The sequence below is a fragment of the Heterodontus francisci genome, chromosome 1 (assembly GCF_036365525.1).
Source record: "Heterodontus francisci isolate sHetFra1 chromosome 1, sHetFra1.hap1, whole genome shotgun sequence".
NCBI lineage: Eukaryota > Metazoa > Chordata > Chondrichthyes > Heterodontiformes > Heterodontidae > Heterodontus > Heterodontus francisci.
In genome coordinates, this window is record NC_090371.1 from 26,898,466 (window position 1) to 26,920,190 (window position 21,725).

General features: G+C 44.8%; 1 protein-coding gene across 2 annotated transcripts in view; it reads left to right on the forward strand.

Moving 5' to 3' along the window:
* Window positions 1-21,725, forward strand: part of LOC137375335 (histone-lysine N-methyltransferase Smyd1-like) — an 85,011-nt gene that overhangs the window by 43,044 nt on the left and 20,242 nt on the right. Inside the window, exons 3-5 of one of the 2 annotated variants that reach the window (XM_068042388.1) lie at window positions 660-873; window positions 14,179-14,309; window positions 16,670-16,708. In XM_068042388.1, the coding sequence (XP_067898489.1) occupies window positions 660-873; window positions 14,179-14,309; window positions 16,670-16,708 (384 nt within the window). The remainder of the gene's footprint in view (window positions 1-659; window positions 874-14,178; window positions 14,310-16,669; window positions 16,709-21,725) is intronic. The other variant, XM_068042484.1, reaches the window with a different exon arrangement.

Here is a 21,725-nt window from a genome sequence, read left to right on the forward strand (position 1 = left end):
TCTCTGTCTCTTTCTGATTCCCTGCTGGCACTTTTAACTGTGGGTCTCCGGCAGTGTTTTCCCTCAGGCTCGCTCTGCATATCATGTCTGTGTCGACTCTTTGCTCGGGCAATCTGAAGGTGAGCAGCTGGACTTTTGCGTGCATTTCTGGGCATCACATTCTAGGGAAGATATCAAGGCCCTTGGACAGGGTGCAGAGGAGATTTACTAGAATGGTACCAGTGATGAGAGGCTTTAGTTATGTGGAGATACTAAAGATGCTTGGATTATTCTCCTCAAAGCAAAGAAGGTTACAGAGAGATTTAGTGAAATTGTTCAAAATAATGAGGGGTTATGATAGAATAAATGAGGAGAAACTCTTTCCTGTGTAGATTTAAGATAATTGGCAAAAGAATCAGAGGGGAGATGAGAAGATTTGTTCTTAAGCAGTGAATTAATGTGATTTGGAATACACTGCCTGAAAGGATGATGAAAGCATATTCAATAAAAACTTTCAAAAGAGAGTTGGATATGTTCTTGAAGATGAAAAATGTTCAGGGCTATGGGGAAAGAGCAGGAGGCTGGGACCATGTGGATAGCTCTTTTAAAGAGCTGGCACAGGTTCGGTGGACCTTTGTGCTGTGTGATTTTATGATTCTATGCTTTTGTGCCACACTCAGACTGGCTTCCCGTGTCTTGTGGCGGATGGCGAGAGAGGGAGACATTGTCTCTGAAGACCGCATCTCATCCCTCGAGGACCTCCAGGACCATGTGGATGACCTTAGCGAAGAAGAGAAGACACAGCTAACTTCGGATGTTGAAGTTTTGGGCAGTTTCTGGCACTCAAACAATCAGCACTTTGACATTCAGTCCATAGCCCACATATTTGGAGTGGTAAGTTGTGTGGAATCAGTGACCTCAGCCTGCTAGATGAAGATCCTCCTAGAAATAACTTTCAAGGACAAAGGCAAACCTGGTAGATTGTTCTTGTTATACTGTGGTAGTTTGATATTACAGTTTTGGTAAATTAATTTGAAATTCATATCATTGGATTTTTAAAATTCACACCATCTGGAGAATGATGTAATGGGTCAGCGCCTCTCACCTTTCAACTCTGGGATCCGGGTACAAACCCGGTTTAAACTGATGGGATGATTACAATGTTCGAACATGAGGAAAAACTTTTATACACATTGATGGTTGGGATTTGGAATACACTGCCTGATAGGGTACTGGAAACAGATTCAATAGTAGCCTTCAAAAGGGAATCGGATAAATACTTGAATAAGAAAAATTGCAGCGATATGGGGAAAAATCAGGTGAGTGGGATTAACTGGGTTGTTCTTTGAAAGAGGCAGTGTAGACTCGATGGGCTGAATGGCCTCCTTCTGTGCTGTACTGTTGTATGATACTAATTGAACTTAGACATTCTGAACCAAGTTTCTAGTCGGAGGACATCACACCACAGATCAGTTTAATTTGGCATGAGATAATCTCATGTAGAGAGACGACAGTGACTCATATGGGAAAATGCAATCTAATGGAAGAGTGCTGTCCGGAAGTTGAACTGAAATTCCTCGATGAGAACTGAATCCCACTTCCGGTTCCCTTTAACTGCTTTTTATGTAGTCTCATAGGTGCAGAATTTCCTGGAGTCTATGATGCAAGAAATTGTGACTTAAATAAGTTGCACTATTATTCACAGTGCACCATAATTTCATGGCACTTTTGTGCCACACCACCAATTTCCTCATGCAAAGTCGATTATCCTAATTTCAACTGCCCCACGTCAAACCCTCAACCTGTAGCTAAGTCACTAACATCACAAATTTCCCGGAGGAACATCAGTTTTCTAGTTCCTGTCACTTGAACTGAAAAATAATGGAACGTAATTCTTTAAAGTAAAACAACATTTATGCTCTTCCTTGATATTTTGAATTCTGAGCTAAAACCCTTCTTTTTCATTGTGTGTGAGCTTCAGTGCATATTAGAAATATAGAAAATTCATGGCACAGAAGGAGGCCATTCGACCCATCATGTCTGTGGCAGCTGAAAAAGAACTGTTCAGCCTAAGCCACTTTCCAACTATTGGTCCATAGCTCTGCAGATTTTGGCATTTCAAGGGCATATCCAAGTATTTTTAAAATGTTCTATAAACATTCTGTACATGGTGGGGTTGCAGAGGAAAAATTTGTTTGTTTTCAGCCCCTGAAACTTTACTGTAAAATCTTGAGAGTAAGTGCAAAACGAGAAGGTTGGGGCATGGAACATTGAAAGTCACCAATTGCGCCCTTCCAGAATATTCTGAGCTCACGCTAAACTTACACACTGAGACAAGCAAATAATATTGATCAGAACAGGATTGGGAAAGACTATTGAAGTCCATTTACCAGTCCCAAAATTCAAAATGAAATAACGTACAATTCTTAACTCCCTCAGTTGTTTCTTTTGAATTCTCCACTGTCTTCCTGTGTTGACATTCACCAAACAGTTACTTTGTGCAGTTTTCATTTCCATTGACTTCAAAGGTGATAGAGGTAAAAATGAAGCCAGTCACTCACTATAGCCTGTTTTACACAATGGTACTAAATCAAATCTACCCCTTTACGTGCAATAATTAAATTTAAACTGCTTGTTCTGAACTCGCATCTTTGCCCCCTGGTTGCAGAGTTTGCAGTAATGTCAAACCACACTTTTAGGGTTGGAATATCTGGAAAACGTCAGTAAGGTTTCTCCTCGGCTGTCTTGTCTCCAGTGTAAACATTCATTAAACTGAAGCCTCATTAATTTGTGCTCAAGATACACCAAGCCATATAAAAACCAAAATGCTTTAGATAAATGAATCAGAACATACTGTTTAGTTAGCCTAATAGGTCAGCTGGTGAGGAATCAGGAAGATCACCAGTGTCTACTACAACTGACATTGGTACTCCAGGGTTAGTGGGGGTGGTGGGGGGTGGGGGGAGGAGCAGGGCCCCAGCTCCTGATCATTATGTCTAGGCTCTTGCTGGAAATGCGTGGTGTGTGAGGATAGGATCAGACTTGTTTGGGATTCCACTCTGGCTGGGTTAAACAGCCTTCTGAACTGCCTCCAATGCGAGTACATCCTTCCTTAAATACGGAGACCAAAACTGCACACAGTACTCCAGGTGTTGCCTCACCAACACCCTGTACAGTTGCAACAAGTCTTTCTTATTTTTAAACTCTAACCCCCAAGCAATAAAGGCCAAATTCCATTTGCCTTCCTAATTACTTGCTGCACCTGTATGCTAACTTTTTGTGTTTCATGCACAAGAACACCCAGATCCCTCTGTACTGCAGTATTTTGTAGACTTTCTCCATCTAAATAATAATCTGACTTTTTATTCTTACGACCAAAGTGGATGACCTCACACTTTCCCGCATTGAACATCGTCTACCAAGTTTTTGCCCACTCACTTAACCTATCTATATCCCTTTGCAGATTCTTTGTGTCCTCATCACAACATGCCTTCCCACCTATTTTTGTATCATCAGCAAATTTGGATGCACTACACTCTGTCCCTTCCTCCAAGTTATTAATATAGATAATAAATAGTTGAGGCCCTAGGCCCGATCCTTGTGGCACCCTAGTAGTTACAGCTTTCCAACCTGAAAAAGACCCGTTAATACCAACTCCCTGCCTTCTGTGTGTTAACCAATCCTCTATCCATGCCAGCACATTACCTCCAATACCCTGAGCTCTTAACTTGTGCAATAACCATTTATGTGGCACCTTAGCAAAACCTTCTGAAAATCCAAATACACTACATCTACGCGGTTCCCCTTTATCCACTCTGCTTGTCATATCCTCAAAGAAATTTGCCAAACATGATTTCCAAGCTTATGTTTGGGGGATGACCATTTGGGTAAGGCATTGATGGAGTTGTAGAACTGTACCCCAGAAAAGAGCAAACCTGTGATCAAGCACAGCATAGATACATTTAAGGGGTAGCAAAATAAGGATACAAAGGAATAGAATGATATGTAGATAGGGCGAGATCAAGTAAGGCGAGAGGAAACTTATGTGAAGCAAAGACCTGTTGGGCTGAATGGCCTGTTTCTGTGCTGTAAATACCACGTAATATCGATCGCGTCCTGTTCAATTGGAGGAGGGGCTTAGACATATGCCCACTAGGAACTTGGTTGAGACTGCTGCAATTTAATTCACATAGGACTGTTAGAGCTGATCAGGACAGGTAACTTTCACTCCATCAATATTGGGGCTGGATGAAAGGACACTGCTCTTAAATGTTTGCACAAAATTCTCCAATTCGTCTCCTGAAGAGGTGTTCGTCCAGTAGAATCTGAGCAGAACATTGCAGAGTGATTTCAGTGGAGCCAGAATATTGTTCCTGAATGTTGGCAGTAACAAGACATCCTTAATCCAGTTGTACTCATTAGACATTTTCGCACTGGAGTAGTGTAACCAACAGCTGCTTCACCAGTCTCCCTCTGTTGGCTGCTTTCCATTGTAAAATTCCAATTCTTGGAATAAATGGCTTTGTAGACTAAAAGAAGGAAAGAACATTCTTTCTATAGCGCCTTCCATGATCTCAGGATGTCCTAAAATGCACTAAAGCCAGCAAAGCACTTTTGAAATGTAGACTCTGTTGTCATGCAGTTGATGTATCAGTCAATTGTGCACAGCAAGCTCCCACAAACAGCAGTGTGACCAGATCATCGTTTTTTTGTGATGCTGATTAAGGGATAAACATTGGCTAGGACACCAGGAATAATTCCCCTTCTCCTTCTCAAAGAGTGTCCTGTGATCTTTGACATCCACCTGAAAAGACTAATGGGGCTTCAGCTTGATGGTTCATCTGAAAGATAGCACTTCCAACAGTGCAGCACTCCCTCAGTACTGCAGTCTCACCTAGATTTTGTGCTGAAGCTCCTGGAGTGAAACTTGAACCCATAACTTTCTGACTCAGGGGTGAGCATGTTACTCACTGAGCCATGACTGCCACCAACAAAAATGTGGATCTATAAATGTGCTGTTGCTCTCATGCACTTACACTCTCAGCTTTGCAAATTACACAGCAAATCCCATAACAGCTACAGAGACTGGCCAGGTCAGACTTGTCCTGCTTTTTCTGTACAGGACATACCTAGGTAATTTTTCACATTTTCATGTAGATGCCACTGTTGTAGCTGTATTGGAATGGCAAGTACTGGAGCACAGGTCTTCAGTACTATTGCCGGAATATTGTCAGGGCCCATAGCCTTTGCAGTATCCAGTGCCTTGAGTCTTTTTTTGATATCACGCGACGGGAATCGAATTGGATGAAGACTGGCATCTGTGATACTGGGGACCTCAGGCGGAGGCCAAAATGGATCATCAACTTGGCACTTCTGGCTGAGGATTGTTGAAAATGCTTCAGCCTTATCTTTTGCACTGATGAGCTGGGCTCCTCCTTCATTGAGGATGGGGATATTTGTGGAGCCACCTCCTCCTGTTAGTTGTTTAATTGTCTACCACTATTCATGACTGGATGTGGCAGAACTACAGAGCTTAGATCTGATCCGTTGATTGTGGGATCACTTAGCTCTGTCTATTGCATACTGCTTACACTGTTTGGCATGCAACTAGTCCTGTGTTGTAGCTTCACCAGGTTGACAGCTCATTTTGATGTATGCCTAGAGCTGCTTCTGGCATGCCCTCTTCATGGAAGCAGGGTTGATTCCGCCACTTGATGGTAATGCTAGCATGGGGGATATGCTGGGCCATGAGGTTACAGATTGTGGTTGAGTACAACTCTGCTGCTGATGGTCCACAGCACCTCATGGATGCCCAGTTTTGCATTGCTAGATCTGTTTGAAATCTGTCCCGTTTAGCACAGTGGTAGTGCCACATAACATGATGGAGGGTCTCCACAAGGACTGTGCAGTGGTCACTCCTACCAATACTGTCATGGACAGATGCACCTGCAGCAGGCAGATTTGCGAGGATGAGATCAAATATGTTTTTCCCCTCACCCCCTGCCACAGGGCCAGTATAGCAGCTATATCCTTTCGGAGTCAGCCAGCAGCGGCACTGCCAGGTCACTCTTGGTGCGGGATATTGAAGTCGACCCTCTGGAGTACATTCCACACCCTTGACAGCCAGGAGGTTTCCTTGCCCATGTTCCTCTGCAGGGATGGTGATGGCCATGTCTGGGATATTGTCTGTAAGGTATGATTCAGGCAGGCTGTTGCTTGTCTAGTCTTTGGGACAGTTCTCCCACAAGCTAGTTAGCAGGACTTTGCAGCACTGACAGAGCTGGGTTTGCCATTGTCATTTCTGGTGCTAGGTCAATGCCGGCCAGTTTCATTCCTTATTGACTTTTTAGTGCTTAGGTACAACTGAGCGGCTTGCTCAGCCATTTCAGAGGGCATTTTAAGAGTCAACCACCTTGTTGTGGGGCTGGAGTCACATGTAGACCAGACAAGGATCTTCTCTAAAGGGCATAAGTAAGCCAGATGGGTTATTGTGACATCATTAGACTAGTTTTTTTTAATTCCAGATTTTTTTATTAATTGAATTGTAATTCAACTTTCTGCTGTGGTGGGATTTGAACTGATGTCCCCAGAGGAATATCTTGGGTCACTAGGTTACTAGTCCAATAACAATATCACTATACCATCACCTCCCTGCTACCAAAAGTAAGACTCCTGGAGTAGGAGGGTAGGTGGCGGCTTGGATAAAAATGGGTTTGAGGACAGAAAACACAGCAAGTCATATTAAATGGTTGTTTTTCAGACTGGAAGATGGTAGACAGTGATGTTCCCCAAGGTTCAGTGCTGGAACCACTGCTTTTTTTAATGTATGTAAATAACTTGGATATTGGAAAACAGAGTAAAATTTCAAAATTTGTAGATGATACCAAACTTGGTGATGTGGCAAACAGTGAGGATGATACCAACTGACTGCAACCGGACATAGATAGGCTAGCAGAATGGGCAGGCAAGTGGCAGATGGAATTTAATACAGATAAATGTGAGGTGATACATTTTGGCAAAAGGAACAGAAAGAGGCAATATATACTTAATGGTACAATTCTAAAGAGTGTAGAGGGAACTGGGGGTTCATGTGCATAAATCTTTAAAGGTGGCAGGACGTATTGAGAGAGTAGTTAACAAAGCATATGCGTCATAACTAAAGGAATTGAGTATAAAAGCTGGGAGGTCATGCAGAACCTTGATAAGCTCTGGTTAGGCCACAGCTCGAGTATTGTACCCAGTTCTGGTCACCACACTTTGGGAAGGTTGTAAGGGTCTTTAAGAGGATGCAGAGGAGATTTACCAGAATGGTTCCAGGGATGGGGGATTAATTGAGGGCAGCATAGTAGTGCAGTGATTAGCACCACAGCGTCACAGCTCCAGCAACCCATGTTTAGTTCTGGGGACTGCCTGTGAAGAGTTTGCAAGTTCTCCCTGTAACCACTTGGGTTTCCACTGCGTACTGTAGTTTCCTCCCACAGCCAAAGACTTGCGGTTGATAGGTAAATTGGCCATTGTAAATTGCCCCTGGTGTAGGTAGGTAGTAGGAGAAGGGTCACTGACCCGAAACGTTAACTCTGCTTCTCTTTTCACAGATGCTGCCAGACCTGCTGAGTGATTCCAGCATTTCTTGTTTTTATTTCAGATTTCCAGCATCCGCAGTATTTTGCTTTTATTATAGTAGGAGAATGTTGGGGATGTGGTAGGGAGTATGAGGTTAATGTAGGATTAGTATAAATGGGCGGTTGTAGGTCAGCACAGGTTCAGTGGGCCAAAGGGCCTGTTTCAGTGCTGTATCTATAAATAAATAAAAGCTGGGGTTGTTTTCCTTGGAGCAAAGGAGATTGAGGGAAAATTTGATAGATATGTACAAGATTCTGACAGGTTTGGATAAGATAGACAAAGAAAAGCTGTTCCCACTATCTGATGGTATAAGGACTAAAGGACACAGATTGAAGGTTTTGGTAGGGGGATGTGAGAAAGACCTTTTTACACAGTAATAACCTGGAACTCACTGCCTATGAGGGTGGTGGAAGCACAGAAAATGAACAATTTCAAAAGGAAATTGGCTGGGCACTTGAGGGAAATAAACTTTGAGGGCTACGGAGATAAAACCAGGAAATGGGACTGATTGGATTGCTCTGAGAGAGCTAGCATGGACTTGATGGGTCGAATGGCCTCCTTTTGTGCTGTTGTGACTCTATCACTCTATGAAGCACAGTGCTCACTATGTCCAAACAGGAACAGAAACCACTAGTGTAAAATCTCTCATTGCGATTGTATTCAAGAAGGGAGAGAAGGCCGATTGTGGCAAATACAGAGGAATTGCCCTGCTGTCTCCACAGGAAAGATTATTGCAAGGATCCTCCTCAATTGCCTCCTCCCAGTGGCTGAAGATCTCCTTCCAGAATTGCAGTGTGGCTTTTGCCCATTGAGAGGCACTATAGACATGGGACGGAATTTTACGTTGGGTGGGAGGTGGCCAAAAAGTCACGGATGAGCCCACCTCTGCTGGGCCTGGGAGCCAGGTTATGATTTTACGTGGCCCAGGCACTTAATTGGCCTTGGGCAGCACTTCTGCCCCTCTGAGACAGGAAGTCCTGCTTCCAAGAGCGGGTCAGCAGCTATCAGTTCCAGCAGTGCTACCGGGAGCGGTGGCCATTGCTGGGACTGCAGCCAGGGAGAAGAGCAAGAGGGAAGTCAGCCCTGGAAAAAAAGTAAGTTTATGGGGCGTCGCCAGGGACAATTGGCCCGGCCCCACCAAGCCAAGGGGGTTTGGTTGGGAGGTTGTGGAATGTAGTGTAGTGGAGGTGGTTGGGCCGTGGGGTGGCCCTTCATGAGGCACAAGGTGCCCAATCAGGAAGCCCCTCCCGAGTCTGCAAGGAGGCCGTCAGGTTTTACTGAGTGGCTCCTGGGGGCCCTGAGCCACCCGCCGGTGGGAGGAGGCCCTTAAGTGGCAGTTAATTGACCACTTAAGGGCCTTAATTGGCCTGGGGCAGACGGACTGTTTCGTGCCGTTGCCCCTCGTAAAATTGCAGCGGGGGTGGGAAGGTGACGGGAACCCTCACCTCCCACTCAATTTTATGACTTCGCCCCTCCCCCACCCCACATCCAGCCACTTCATGTGAGGTGTGTCAAATTTCGGCCTTCATTTTCAGAGCGGAAAATCCAAGAAACATGCAGGGAACAATGCCAACTGCTACACATGACCTTATTCCACCTCAGAAAAGCCTTTGACTCTGTCGACCATGAAGACTTATGAAGCATCTTGCTCAAATTTGGCTGCCCTCAGAAGTTCATCACCATCCTCCGTCTACTCAATGATGACATGCAAGCAGCGATCCTCACCAACGGAACCATCACAGCCTCTATCTCAGTCAAGACTGGAGTCAAGTAAAGCTGGGTCATTGCAGCAACCCTCTTCTCCATTTTCTTCACTGCAATGGTACACCTCACCTCCAGCAAACTATCCACAGGCATGGAGATAATCTACAGAACAGATGGGAAACTGTTCAACCTACACTGCTCTCAGTTCAAAACCAAAATCACTCCAACCTAAGTCGTTGAGCTTCAATATGCAGATGATGCTTGCGTGTGCACTCACTCTGAAACTGAGCTCTCGATTATTGTCGATTCCTTTTCCGAAGTATATGAGAAAATGGGTCTTTCACTAAAGACTCTGCAAATGAAGGTCCTTTTCCAACCAGCTCCCACAGCACAATACCTCCCATCAATCATGGTCAATGGCGAGATCCTGAAAAATGTGGACTATTTTCCATATTTTGGGAACCTCCTATTGGTGAAGGCAGACATAAATAACAAGGTTCACCATCGCCTCCAATGTGCCAACTCAGCCTTTGGCTGACTGAGGAAGAGAATATTTGAGGATCAGGATCTCAAATCTGATGACTAAGATAATGGTTTACCGGGCAACAGTGATCCCTGTGTTGCCAAGTGCTTTGGAAACTTGGTCAACCTATAGCAGGCACCTCAAAGCACTGGAGAAGTACCACCAGAGTTGCCTCTGCAAGATCCTCCAAATCCGGTGGCAATAAAGGTGGTCCAACAGTAGCGTCCTCTCCTAAGCTAACCTGCCCAGCATCAGGGTGCTAATCACCCAAAACAAGCTCTGCTGGGTGGGACATGTTGTTCACATGCCTGATACCAGACTCCCAAAGCATCCGTTCTATTCAGAACTTGATCGCAACAGGATGCTCCCAGGAGGACAGTGGAAACGCTTTAGAGATGCCCTCAAAACATTCCTGAAGAGATCAAACATCCCCATTGACTCGTGGGAGTCCCTGGCTTGTGATGATCCTAGATGGAGAAAGCTCATTCGGGAAGGCATCGTACACCTCAAGGAACATCATCGGGAACATGCAGAGGCGAAGTCGAGGTGTCGGAGGAAGCGGACAAACTTCCAAACTACTCATTTACTTGAACCTTCAAGCACCACATGGTCCTTGTGGCAGAGTCTGCAGATCTTGCATTGGACTTATCAGCCATCTCAGAAACCATCATACTGGAGTGGAAGCAAGTCATCCTCGATCCTGGGGGTCTGCCTAACAAGAAGGACCTCCCTTATTAAAAGCAATACAACTGACCACCCTATGACTGGCTTGTGGTCAAACAAGGAGAGAGAAAAGAGGGAAGCCCCGCGACCCCTCCTCACTTGACCGTAACAAAGTGGAGCTAGCTTTTCCTCTCAGCAGCCATCACTATACATTGAATTGGCTACTCTGACCTCATTCAAATAGGAAAACATACTGGAGGCATGAGGATAGAATACATACATTCGTGCCAATAGTTCCATGCTGGTGGTTATGCTTCACACAAACCTCCTCCCACTCTCATTCATCTAACCCTCTCTGCATTACCTCTTTATTTCTTTCTCCCTTGTGTACTTATCCAGCTTCCCCTTCCATGTCTCTGGGCTATTTGCTTCTCACCAACACCTGAGGTAAAGCAGAGCTGGGAGAGCAGCTGGAGCAGTGCAGGAAATGATTCTTGTTTGGGTCACATGTTGAAACTGGATTCTCAGAGCAGTGCATGGAAAGAGGTGGAACTAGATAATAAACAACTCCATCAGCTGCAACTGCAGCCTGTACAGAGGCAGCTCCTCAACACTGCTGTCTCCCTTACCTGCGAGCCACTCACATCCCATTAACAGGAAGACTCACTCGCCCCCTCTGGTTGCTTTTCAAAGACTGTCTGGAGGAGGCAACACTTTTGCTATCAAAAAGGATCTGAAAATGTAAAGAGGGGGAAACGGGTTTATGCTAAATTTTTTGTTGTGAAAATAACTTTTCCCCCACCTTCTTCCGCTTGTGAAAGTGCCAACTTCATCAGTTCCACAGGCACCGGCTGCTCACTATGTCCTCACCCCACGTGACCATTCTTCAGGTGCATGTTTACATGGGTGACTGCTGGCAGGCTATTCAACTGTGGTGAGAATCGCAGCAAAGACTAGTCCTGTTCTCACTTCCACATGTAGCCATCTTCCAGCAGGGGTTAATAAGCAGGAGCAGGAATCGTGAACCATTTCCCCACCTCCTCCCATAGCCCTGGGGGTGCTGATAAACCATACTGCTGGTCACAGCCTGCCTGTGATCATCTCATGCCACAGACTGGAGATGGTATCATGCCCCTCTTTGATACCCACCTGCCTGCGTGTTTTTGCACCGGCCCATCTCGACACCTTTTAATTATATTTATTTGACATTTGTATCGAGAGGCAATAAAAGCATCCAAGTAACCTAAGTAATTTTCTATCACCACGGCACTGAGCACAAATAACCCCCCTACAAACCATCAGGGAAATTTCAAGGTTAAGCAGATACCCAAACTGAAGAATAAATGTATTCATTTTATATACGGTGATCATGCACGGAAGGATGTTGCTTGGGCTGTTGTGCTGGCTCTTTGGCAGAGCTATCCAATTTTCTCACTCCCCTGCTCTTTCCCCATAGCCAAGTGATTTTTTTTTCTTTCCTTTTCGAGTATTTATCCAATTCTGTTCTGGAAGTCACTGTTGAATCTGTTTCTGCTACTCTTTCAGGAAGTGTATTTCAAATCATCATAACTTGCTGTGTAATTTTTTCCCCCTCCTGTTGCCTCTGGTTCTTTTGCCCACACCTCATATCTGTCTTCTCTGGTTACAGACCCTTTTGTCACTGGTAACTGTTTCTCCTTATTTACTCTTATCAAAATCATTTATGATCTTGAACGCCTATATCAGATCATCTTTTAACCTTCTTTACTCGAGGACCACCTCAGTTTCTTTAGTCTCAATTGGGCGCTTTGCGTACGTTTTCATGCTTTCAGTACTGTCCAACTGTTTGCCTTTTCTTTAATGTACTTGTTTAGTTTCCTTTCAAAAGCTTCTAAGCTATTTACCTCAACCAACTCCCATAGTAGTAGGTTCCACATTCTAACTACTCTCTGAGTAAAGATATTTCTCCTTATTTCCCTATTGGATTTTTTAGTAACTATCTTGTATTTATAGCCTGTAGTTTTGGATTCTTCCACAAATGGAAACATTCTCTCCAAAACTACTCTTGTTTCTGTCTGCAGATTTTTTTTCCTGCACTTCAACAGTGACTATCCTTCAAAAATACTTCCGTGTCTGCAAACCACATTAGGATGTCCTGAGGTCATGAATAGCACATTATAAATACAAGCTTATATATATATAAATATATATATATATATATACACACAGAATATTGACACTCTGAAGTGTGCCGGATGCAAGCTAGGCCCAAGACTGTTCATAAAGGCTGCGTTTGCTGCCGCTGCCACTAGGTGGCGCTGCAGTGGCACATGCACAAATGCAGCATGTGCCACTAAAATGTCACAGTCTGCGACTTCAGGCAGCTGCCAGGACTAAAGATGGCGCTGCTCAAATAATCACACGAAGGCAACCTAACCTAAACACATGGCAGCAAACAATGGCGGGAGGGAGAGCGCGAGTGAGTGGGCTGGGGACGGGAGGGGAGGCGAGCGGGCCGGGGCCGGGGTGGGGGGAGCCGAGCGGGGCCAGGGATGGGGGACGGGTAGCCGAGCGGGGCTGGGGCGGAGCAGAGCGGGCTGGAGACGAGAGGGAGGGGAGTGGGCCGGGGACGAGAGGGAGGGGAGTGGGCTGGGAACAGGGGGGTAGAAGGGCGGGCCGGGGCCGGGGACTGGGACGGAGCGGAGCGGCCGGAGAGAGCAGCGAGGGTGGGGGTGCAGAGCAGCCGGAGAGAGCAGCGAGGGGGAAGAGCGGAGCTTGACACATGCGTGAATTTCTGTTGGCGTTGCATTGCTGTACGCGTAAAGCGCATGCGCAGAGGCCGACCGGGCGCATTGCCCAAAGATGCACACGTCACGTGATGATGTCATCACCGCATGCGCTAACCAGTCCTGGCAAGTCGGAACGCAGCGCACACGCAGAGAGCTGGAACCCATGTGCGCACCTTGGCGCAGCCTGATGGCCGGCTGTGTTGTCAGGAATCACTGTTTCATAAAATTAATATACAGACGTCTAGTGTAACTTTAAACTATCACAGAGTAATTTATCTAACTTAAGTGCTAGGGATCTGGTGGTATAAAAAGATTATCACCTGAAAGCTACCTGTACTAAATGTCTGCTCTGAACTCCCCAGGCTAAAACATGTACTTGAAGCTGTTTTGGCCCTTAGAGACCGGGGTTGCGGGGATGGGGGTTGGGGGTGCAGGGTTGGGGGGTGGTATGGTACAGTGGAGCAACTCACACTCCAGAGACTTGAGAACATAATCAAGGATGACACTGCAGTACTGAGGAAGTGCTGCACTGTCGGGGTGCAGTATTTCATTTTAATGAAAGCTGCATCTGCCTCTCAGGTGGACATAAAAGATCTCATGGCATGATTAGGGGGGAGTTCTCTCCACAATATTTATCCCTCAACCACCTAAAACAGATGATATGGTCATTTATTCCATTGCTGCTTGTGAGAGCTTGCTGTGCGCACATTGGCTACTGCGTTTGCTACAGTGACTACACTACAAAAATACTTCATTGGCCATGAAGTGCTTTGGGACACCCTGAGGTTAGGAAAGGCGCTATATAAATGTAAGTCTTTCTTGAAAGGAGGAGCAGAAGTGATCAACAATCTAGAAAAGAGAAGCCACACAGGATTTAATTTCATTAATTAAAAAGCGTTCATGTTTTTAATTCTCCAGATAAACTGCAATGGTTTTACAATCAGCGATCAACATGGATTGCAGGCTGTGGGAGTCGGATTATTTCCAAATCTCTGCCTTATAAATCACGATTGCTGGCCAAACTGTACAGTTATATTGAACAATGGCAAGTAAGTAAAAGAAAATGAGATAATTAGAATAAAGAGATAAATATAGGTGCATGAGCATTATTTTGCTGGAAGGGTGAAATCTATCTGACTGCAAGCTGGTGAGCCAAATATAATGTGATTTATACTGATATATATATATATATTCGGCTGTTGCTGTATTATATTTTAACTTGGCGTTAACAAATAGTAGTGAATTATAGGAATACAGGAACAGCAGTAGGCTCTTCACCCTCTTGAGGCTTATAACGCCATTCAGTTAGATCATGGCTGATCTGTATCTTAACTTCCTCTAACTGGCTTGGTTTCATAACCCCTAATAGCCTTACTTAACAGAAATCTATCAAAATTATAGAGAATAATGCACCATAAACAATGGTTAACTGGTAAAATTCACAGCCCATCAGGCATTTAATGTTAGCTGTGGCTCAGTGGGTAGAACTCTTGTCTCTAACTCATAAAAGTCAAGCCCCACTCAAGCAGAGATCGAGACTGATACTAAGGGAGCACAGAACTGTTGGAATTGCTGACTTTCAGATGAGACATTAAACTGAGGCTCCACCTGCTCTTTCAGGTGAATGTTAAAGATCCCATCCACTATTACAAAGATCAGGGTGTTTACCTCTAGTTTGGCAGGGTTTAATACTTAACCAACATCCCTTAAAAAATCATCTGGTTATTGCTGTTTGTGGGAGCTTGTTGCGTACAAATTGGCTGCTACATTACTACAGTGACCATACTTTCAGAATAATGAATTGACGATAAAGCATTTTGGGATGTTGTGTATAGGTGCTATATAAATGCAGGTCTTTCTTTCTTTCCATAAATTGTTAACTAGCTCCTGTCATTGTACATACAGGGCCCACAGTGAAGAGTTCCAATAGCATAACAATAGCACCTTATTTTAAAGGGAACCGATCCTCGAGTTCTGCTTTGTGGGGCCCACGTACGGCCTGTGTGACACATCCACCTGCTTCCTGCACACAGGCATATTGAAGGCTTTAACAGAGACACACCTTGACGGATTCCTGGAGATTTCTCGTACAGTCATGCCCCACAAATCTGATATTGGTGGTGACCAGCTACTCACCTGTGGGGGGCATCACAATCCATATCTACATCCTGTCCTGATATTCGCAGTCAGCATTTTCCTGCAAGGGGGGTGTGGGGGGGAGGGTGGTGGTAAACAGGAGGAATACTGAGGCTCTATTGTTGTTGCTACACTGATGTCCCAGCTCAGCAATGAGAAGTAATGAGTCCTTGGGGCTCCCCTGACCTACAGGGTTCAGTACTACACGACTCGGTGTTCACTTACCCACATAGACTATGCTGAAGCCCAAGTAAATTAAACCACCTTTCTCTGATTCTGTGAGACAGTCATGAGGAGAATTCGAAAGGTTGTTAAGGGAGGAAGTGGGGTGAAAGGTCTTTCAGCTCCCAAAATGTCAACTTTGACCTCCTAAACTTTTGCTTATTACTAGAAATGTGGATAAAGGTTAGGTAGCTTAGTTGGGGTAGAGGGCTGGATTGGGGCTTAGTAAGCTTGAGTTTCGATACAAACAGGGTCACTTATTCCTAAGGTGAAGTGGAGAGAAAACTGGAACACTCTGCAGTACTTGCCACCTTGTTGCTGTACTTGTATACCAAGCCTGATGGCCGAGAGACATAGGCCAAGCCACCATTGTGTGGAGACAACATCGGTGGCTCAATGGGGCAGGTATTGGAAAGAAGACAAGATCAACCCACTTTCCATATCAGATTATCCTCAGTTCTATGTATTCATAGTCCGTATTTATCAGGGCATTGATGTTTACTATTCCAATGTTCTCCTGGCCAGCCTCCCATCTTACACTCTCCATAAACTTGAGCTCATCCAAAGGCTGTATCCGAACTCGCACAAAGTCCCTTTCATCCATCACCCCCAATGCTCGCTGACCTATATTGGTTCCCACTTTGGCAAGGCCTCAATTTAAAATTCAAATCCCTCCATAGCCTCTGTAACCTCTTCCAGCCCTACAACCCTCCTGGATCTTTGCATTCCTCTATGAGCCTCTAGCTCATTCCCGATTTTAATTGCTGCACTACTGGCGTCTGTGTGTGCAGCTGCTGAGGCCCTAAACTCTGGAATTCCCTCCCTAAATCTCTTCATCTCTCTCTCCTACTTAAAACCTGCATCTTTGACAAAGCATTTAGTCAACTGTCTTAACATCTCTTTATGTGGCTCAATGTCAAATTTTGTTTGATAATTGCTCCTGTGAAGCACTTTGGGATGTTTCACTACATTAAAGGCGATATATAATTGTTGTTGGATTTATTTATTTTTCTTTTGGTTGTGAAATGTAGATTTTTATTTTGTTTTCCAGTCGTGCTGCAGTTAATTCAATGTTTCACACACAGATGAGGTGGGTTGTGTTACTATTGTTGTTAGTTTTTTCTTCTTCTCCTTGTTTGACATTAACTCTGCACCGCGTTCATTGTCCAGGAAATGTAACGATTTCTACTTCTTCTGAGCTTAATCCTTCCAACAAAGACCTAAAAATATGAGCATGTGATAAAGGTGAATCAGTGCCAATGAAAAGAAAAAAAACCAAATTTCTCAAAATGGTGAATTAAAAACTTAAAATGGTGATATTGGACATCAGCAGTCAGCATCTGAAGTAGAGAAAGAAGATAGTGTTTGAGGTTGGACCCTACAACAGACTGGAGAAGTTCCCTGACAGGACTGACTGAAACAAAGGGAATCATTTTAAGCCCCCGCAAACAGGTAGAGTTGGGTTGGATGGGAATTAAAGATGATAAAAGTTTCAAGCCTGAACACAAGTCGCTTCAAGCCTGCCCACTTCAGGTTTAAACGAAGGCATGGCCAGGGGCAGGTGACCAACTTAGGTCAGTCATTGAAACTTTTAAGGAGGCTGCGTCCCTTCATTTTAACAAGTTTTCTATTTTTAACTTATGTCGGCTGAGTTTCCTGGACCTTGGGAATCCCAGCAGGTAAAAGGAAGTGAGGCCAGATCCATTAGCAGAGTGCCTTTAAGACACTGCTTGTGGGCCAAGAGCCTCCCCTTCCCTTGCAATCTGTCTGAACCTGCCACCTCTAAGATCACCCCCACCCTCCAATCATGGCCAACGCCCAGCGCCCCTTTAATCTATCATCTTCCTCAACATGATGCCCGAGCATCCCAAACCACGCTCTATCATACTGTGATCACTGAACCCCCCCCCAGCACAATTACCAAACCCCAAAACACAATCTATCCCCCCACAATTTCTGACTCCTCCACTACATTCTACTCCACACCCCTCTGATCACCACTGAGCCCCCCCCCCATGCTCTACCACCAATCCCATGATCACCAACACCCCGGCAACCACAGTCTACCCCCCCCCCCCCGACCCCCACGATCGCTGACCTCATCCTCCATGCTCAACACACCCTTCGTGATGTGTCCTTCCCCCCCGGACCACTACTAAATCTACCTGTTTCTGGGCTGAGGCCTTGCACCCCAGGATCGTCTCGTTCTATAGGCAGCCAAACCTGTCAAACAGGCTGGCGCTCGGGGGTGGGAGGGGGGGGGGGGGGTGGTAAAAGAAACTACACGCATCCTGAAGCTAAAACTGACTGTTGTTTGGGGAAACCCGCACTTCCGGGTTTCCCAACCATAACTCCACCCCTGCAAAATCCCATCCCAGTAAATATCGGGGCCAAAGAGGTAAAGGAGAGACCAACATAAAAACGTCAAGAGTTCAGCTGCATTATGAGTTTTATAATGTACTCGCATTGAGTACAGAGCAAATAATAAATTGGGGAAACACAGTACTGGGCTTCTGTTGCAGTGCTGTGTGCAGGTTTGGATGCAATCATTTTAGAAAGGACATTCAATTTCGAGAGCATACAGAGCGTAGATTCATTTGAATGATACCAGGGATGGGAAGTTTTGATTAATAGAACAAACCTGAGATGCGGAGGGGTGATTGTAACCTAAGCAGGGAAAATTTAATCCTTGATCTCCTGAGCAGCGAAAGGCTGCACTCGGAAATAATTAATAGCGGGAAACTCCTGCCAAATAGGGAGAGTTGGGAACCCGAGATGAGGGTCAAGAGTTCAAATATGTCAGTTTTAGGGTTTATAAATAGAGTACAGCACATGCTAGAACACTGTCCAAGTGCTGTCCGCAGTTTTAGGTACAACCATTACAGAAGTGATATTAAAGTCCTGGAGAGTAAAGAATAGTGGTCGTGGCAGCTAAGGGACAGAAAGCAGAGACTAGTGGTGAACAGTCATTTTTCAGACTGGAGGGAGGTGTACAGTGGGGTTGTCCTGAATTCAGTATTAGGACCATTGCTCTTTATGCCATGGACTTGTGTATACTGGACATAATTTAAAAATTTGCAGATGACGCCAAACTCAGCAATGTAATAAACGGTGATGAGGATAATAAAAGATTTAAGGTTACAGATTGGCGAAATGGGCAGTCACATGGCAGATGCAACTTAATGCCGAGATATGTGGAGCAATACATTTCGTTAAGATGTGGACAGGCAATATAAACTAAATGATATAAGTTTAAAGGGAGTGCAGGTATAGAGAGACCTGGGGGTATATTTTTCAAATCCTGTCTGGCCACAGGAGAGGTACCAGAGGACTGGAAGACAGTGAATGTGGTACCATTATTCAAGAAGGGTAGCAGGGATAAACCAGGTAATTACAGGCCGGTGAGTCTAATATCTGTGGTTGGGAAAATATTGGAAAAAATTCTGAGAGACAGGATTAATCTCCACTTGGAGAGGCCGGGATTAATCAGGGATAGTGAGCATGGCTTTGTCAGGGGGAGATTGTGTCTAACTTGATTGGATTTTTCAAGGAGGTGACTAGATGTGTAGATGAGGGTAAAGCAGTAGATGTAGTATACATGGATTTCAGTAAGTCTTTTGTAAGGTCCCACATGGGAGATTGGTTAAGAAGGTAAGAGCCCATGGGATCCAGGGCAATTTGGCAAATTGGATCCAAAATTGGCTTAGTGGCAGGAGGCAGAGGGTAATGGTCAAGGGCTGTTTTTGCGATTGAAAGCTTGTGACTAGTGGTGTACCACAGGGATCGGTGCTGGGACCCTTGCTGTTTGTAGTGTACATTAATGATTTAGACGTGAATATAGGAGGTATGATCAGTAAGTTCGCAGATGACACGAAAATGGTGGTGTTGTAAATAGTGAGGAGGAAATCCTTAGATTACAGGACGATATAGATGGGCTGGTAAGATGGGTGGAGCTGTGGCAAATGGAATTTAATCCTGAGAAGTGTGAGGTAATGCATTTTGTGAGGACTAACAAGGCAGGGGAATACACAATGGATGGTGGGACCCTAAGAAGTACAGAAAGTCAGAAGGAGCTAGGTGTAATTGTCGAGAGATCACTGAAGGCAGCAGCACAGGTAGATAAGGTGGTTAGGAAGGCATATGGGATACCTGCCTTTATTAGCCGAGGCATAGAATATAAGAGCAGGGAGGTTATGATGAAGCTGTATAAAACGCTAGTCAGGCCACAGCTGGAGTACTGTGTACAGTTCTGAATACCACACTATAGGAAGGATGTGATTGCACTGGAGCGGGTGCAGAGGAGATTCACCAGGATGTTGCCTGGGCTGGAGCATTTCAGCTATGAAGAGAGACTGAAAAGGCTAGGGTTGTTTTCCTTAGAGCAGAGAAGGCTTAGGGGGGACATGATAGAGGTATACAAGATTATGAGGGGCATTGATTGGTTAGATAGGAGGAAACCTTTTCCCTTAGTGGAGGGGTCAAGAACCAGGGGGCAGAGATTTAGGGTAAGGGGCAGGGGGTTTAGAGGAGATTTGAGGAAGCATTTTTTTCACCCAGAGGGTGGTTGGAATCTGGAACTCACTGCCTGAAGAGGTGGTAGAGGCAAGAACCCTCACAACATTTAAGAAGTATTTAGATGAGCACTTGAAACGCTATAGCATACAGGGCTACGGGCCAAGTGCAGGAATATGGGATTAGAATAGTTGGGTGCTGTATGGCTGGCACAGACACGATGGGCCGAAGGGCCAGTTTCTGTGCTGTATAACTATGACTCTATATGTGCACAAATCTTTGAAGATGGCAGGATAAGTTAAGTGGGCTGTTTAAAAAAAAAAATGGAGCACATGGGATCATTGGCTTTATTAATAGAGGAATTGAGTATAAAAGCAAGGAATTTATGCTGAATCTTTATGAAATACTGATTAGGCCTCAGCTGAAGTATTGTGTCCAATGTTCCCTCTAAGACACGTGGCCACGCAACAACCCGAAAGTTCCCACTCAGGCCGCACACAAGTTGGTCCCTTTAAGTTACCGTGCATGCACAGCTGCGAAAACAATTTAAAGGGGCTGTCCAGTTAAACAAATCACATGTGTACTCCAAAAAAAAGAGAGGGTACGTTGCACCGAACTGTATGAAAGATAGCAAGATCTTAGCAAGCGTGCATAAAAGATTTACCGGAATGGTATCAGGGATAAGGGACTTCAGTTATGTGGCGATGCTGGAAGAGCTGGGATTGTCCTCCTTAGAGCAGAGAAGGTTAAGAGGAGATTTGGTAGAGGTGTTCAAAATCATGAATGGTTATGTTAGAGTAAATAAGGAGAAGCTCTTTCCATTGGCAGCAGGGTCAGTAACCAGGGGACACAGATTTAAGGTAATTGACAAAGGAACAGACGCATTTCTTTTTTTACACAGCCAGTTGTTGTGATCGAGAAAGGAGCTCCTGAACGGACGGTGGAAGCAGATTCAGCAGTAACATTCAAAAGAGAATTAGATAAATACTTGAAGGGAAAAAGAATTTCAAGGCTATGGGGGAAGACTAGGGGAGTGGGACTAATTGGATAGCCAGCACAGAAACAATGGGCCAAATACCCTGTGCTGTATTATTCTATGATTAGGGGAGATTTAAGATATTGAGAGCTAATTGTAACCTAACCCTACTGGAGGGAAACTGATGGGAACAATTTTATGCCAAATTTCTACCCCCTTAGGATTTTACAGTGCATTGAACTCAACGGAAGGTAACGTTGGGCAGGGTGTTCAAGAGCCGATCCTATTAGTCTGATCCTATTAGTTTCTACCAGGTGCATTACTGCCTAGGACTATGTTCACTGGAGCAGTGAAGGCTAAGATGAGCTTTAATAGAGGTTTTAACATTTATGGAAGGTTTTGTTTGAGTGAATAGGTGAAGACTATTTCCTGTGGTTCAGAGTGATTGTTGGGAGCATGGGTTGTTTTGTAACAGGAAATTCTTGAGGCAGAGACCATTAAATTTAAGGTAAAAGTGGAGAATATTTGAAGCAGAGGAAGATGCAGGGCTATAGGGTGAGAGAGGCAGTGTGATTCTTTTTCAATTGTTCTAGTGAAGAGCTAGCCCAGGCACAATGCA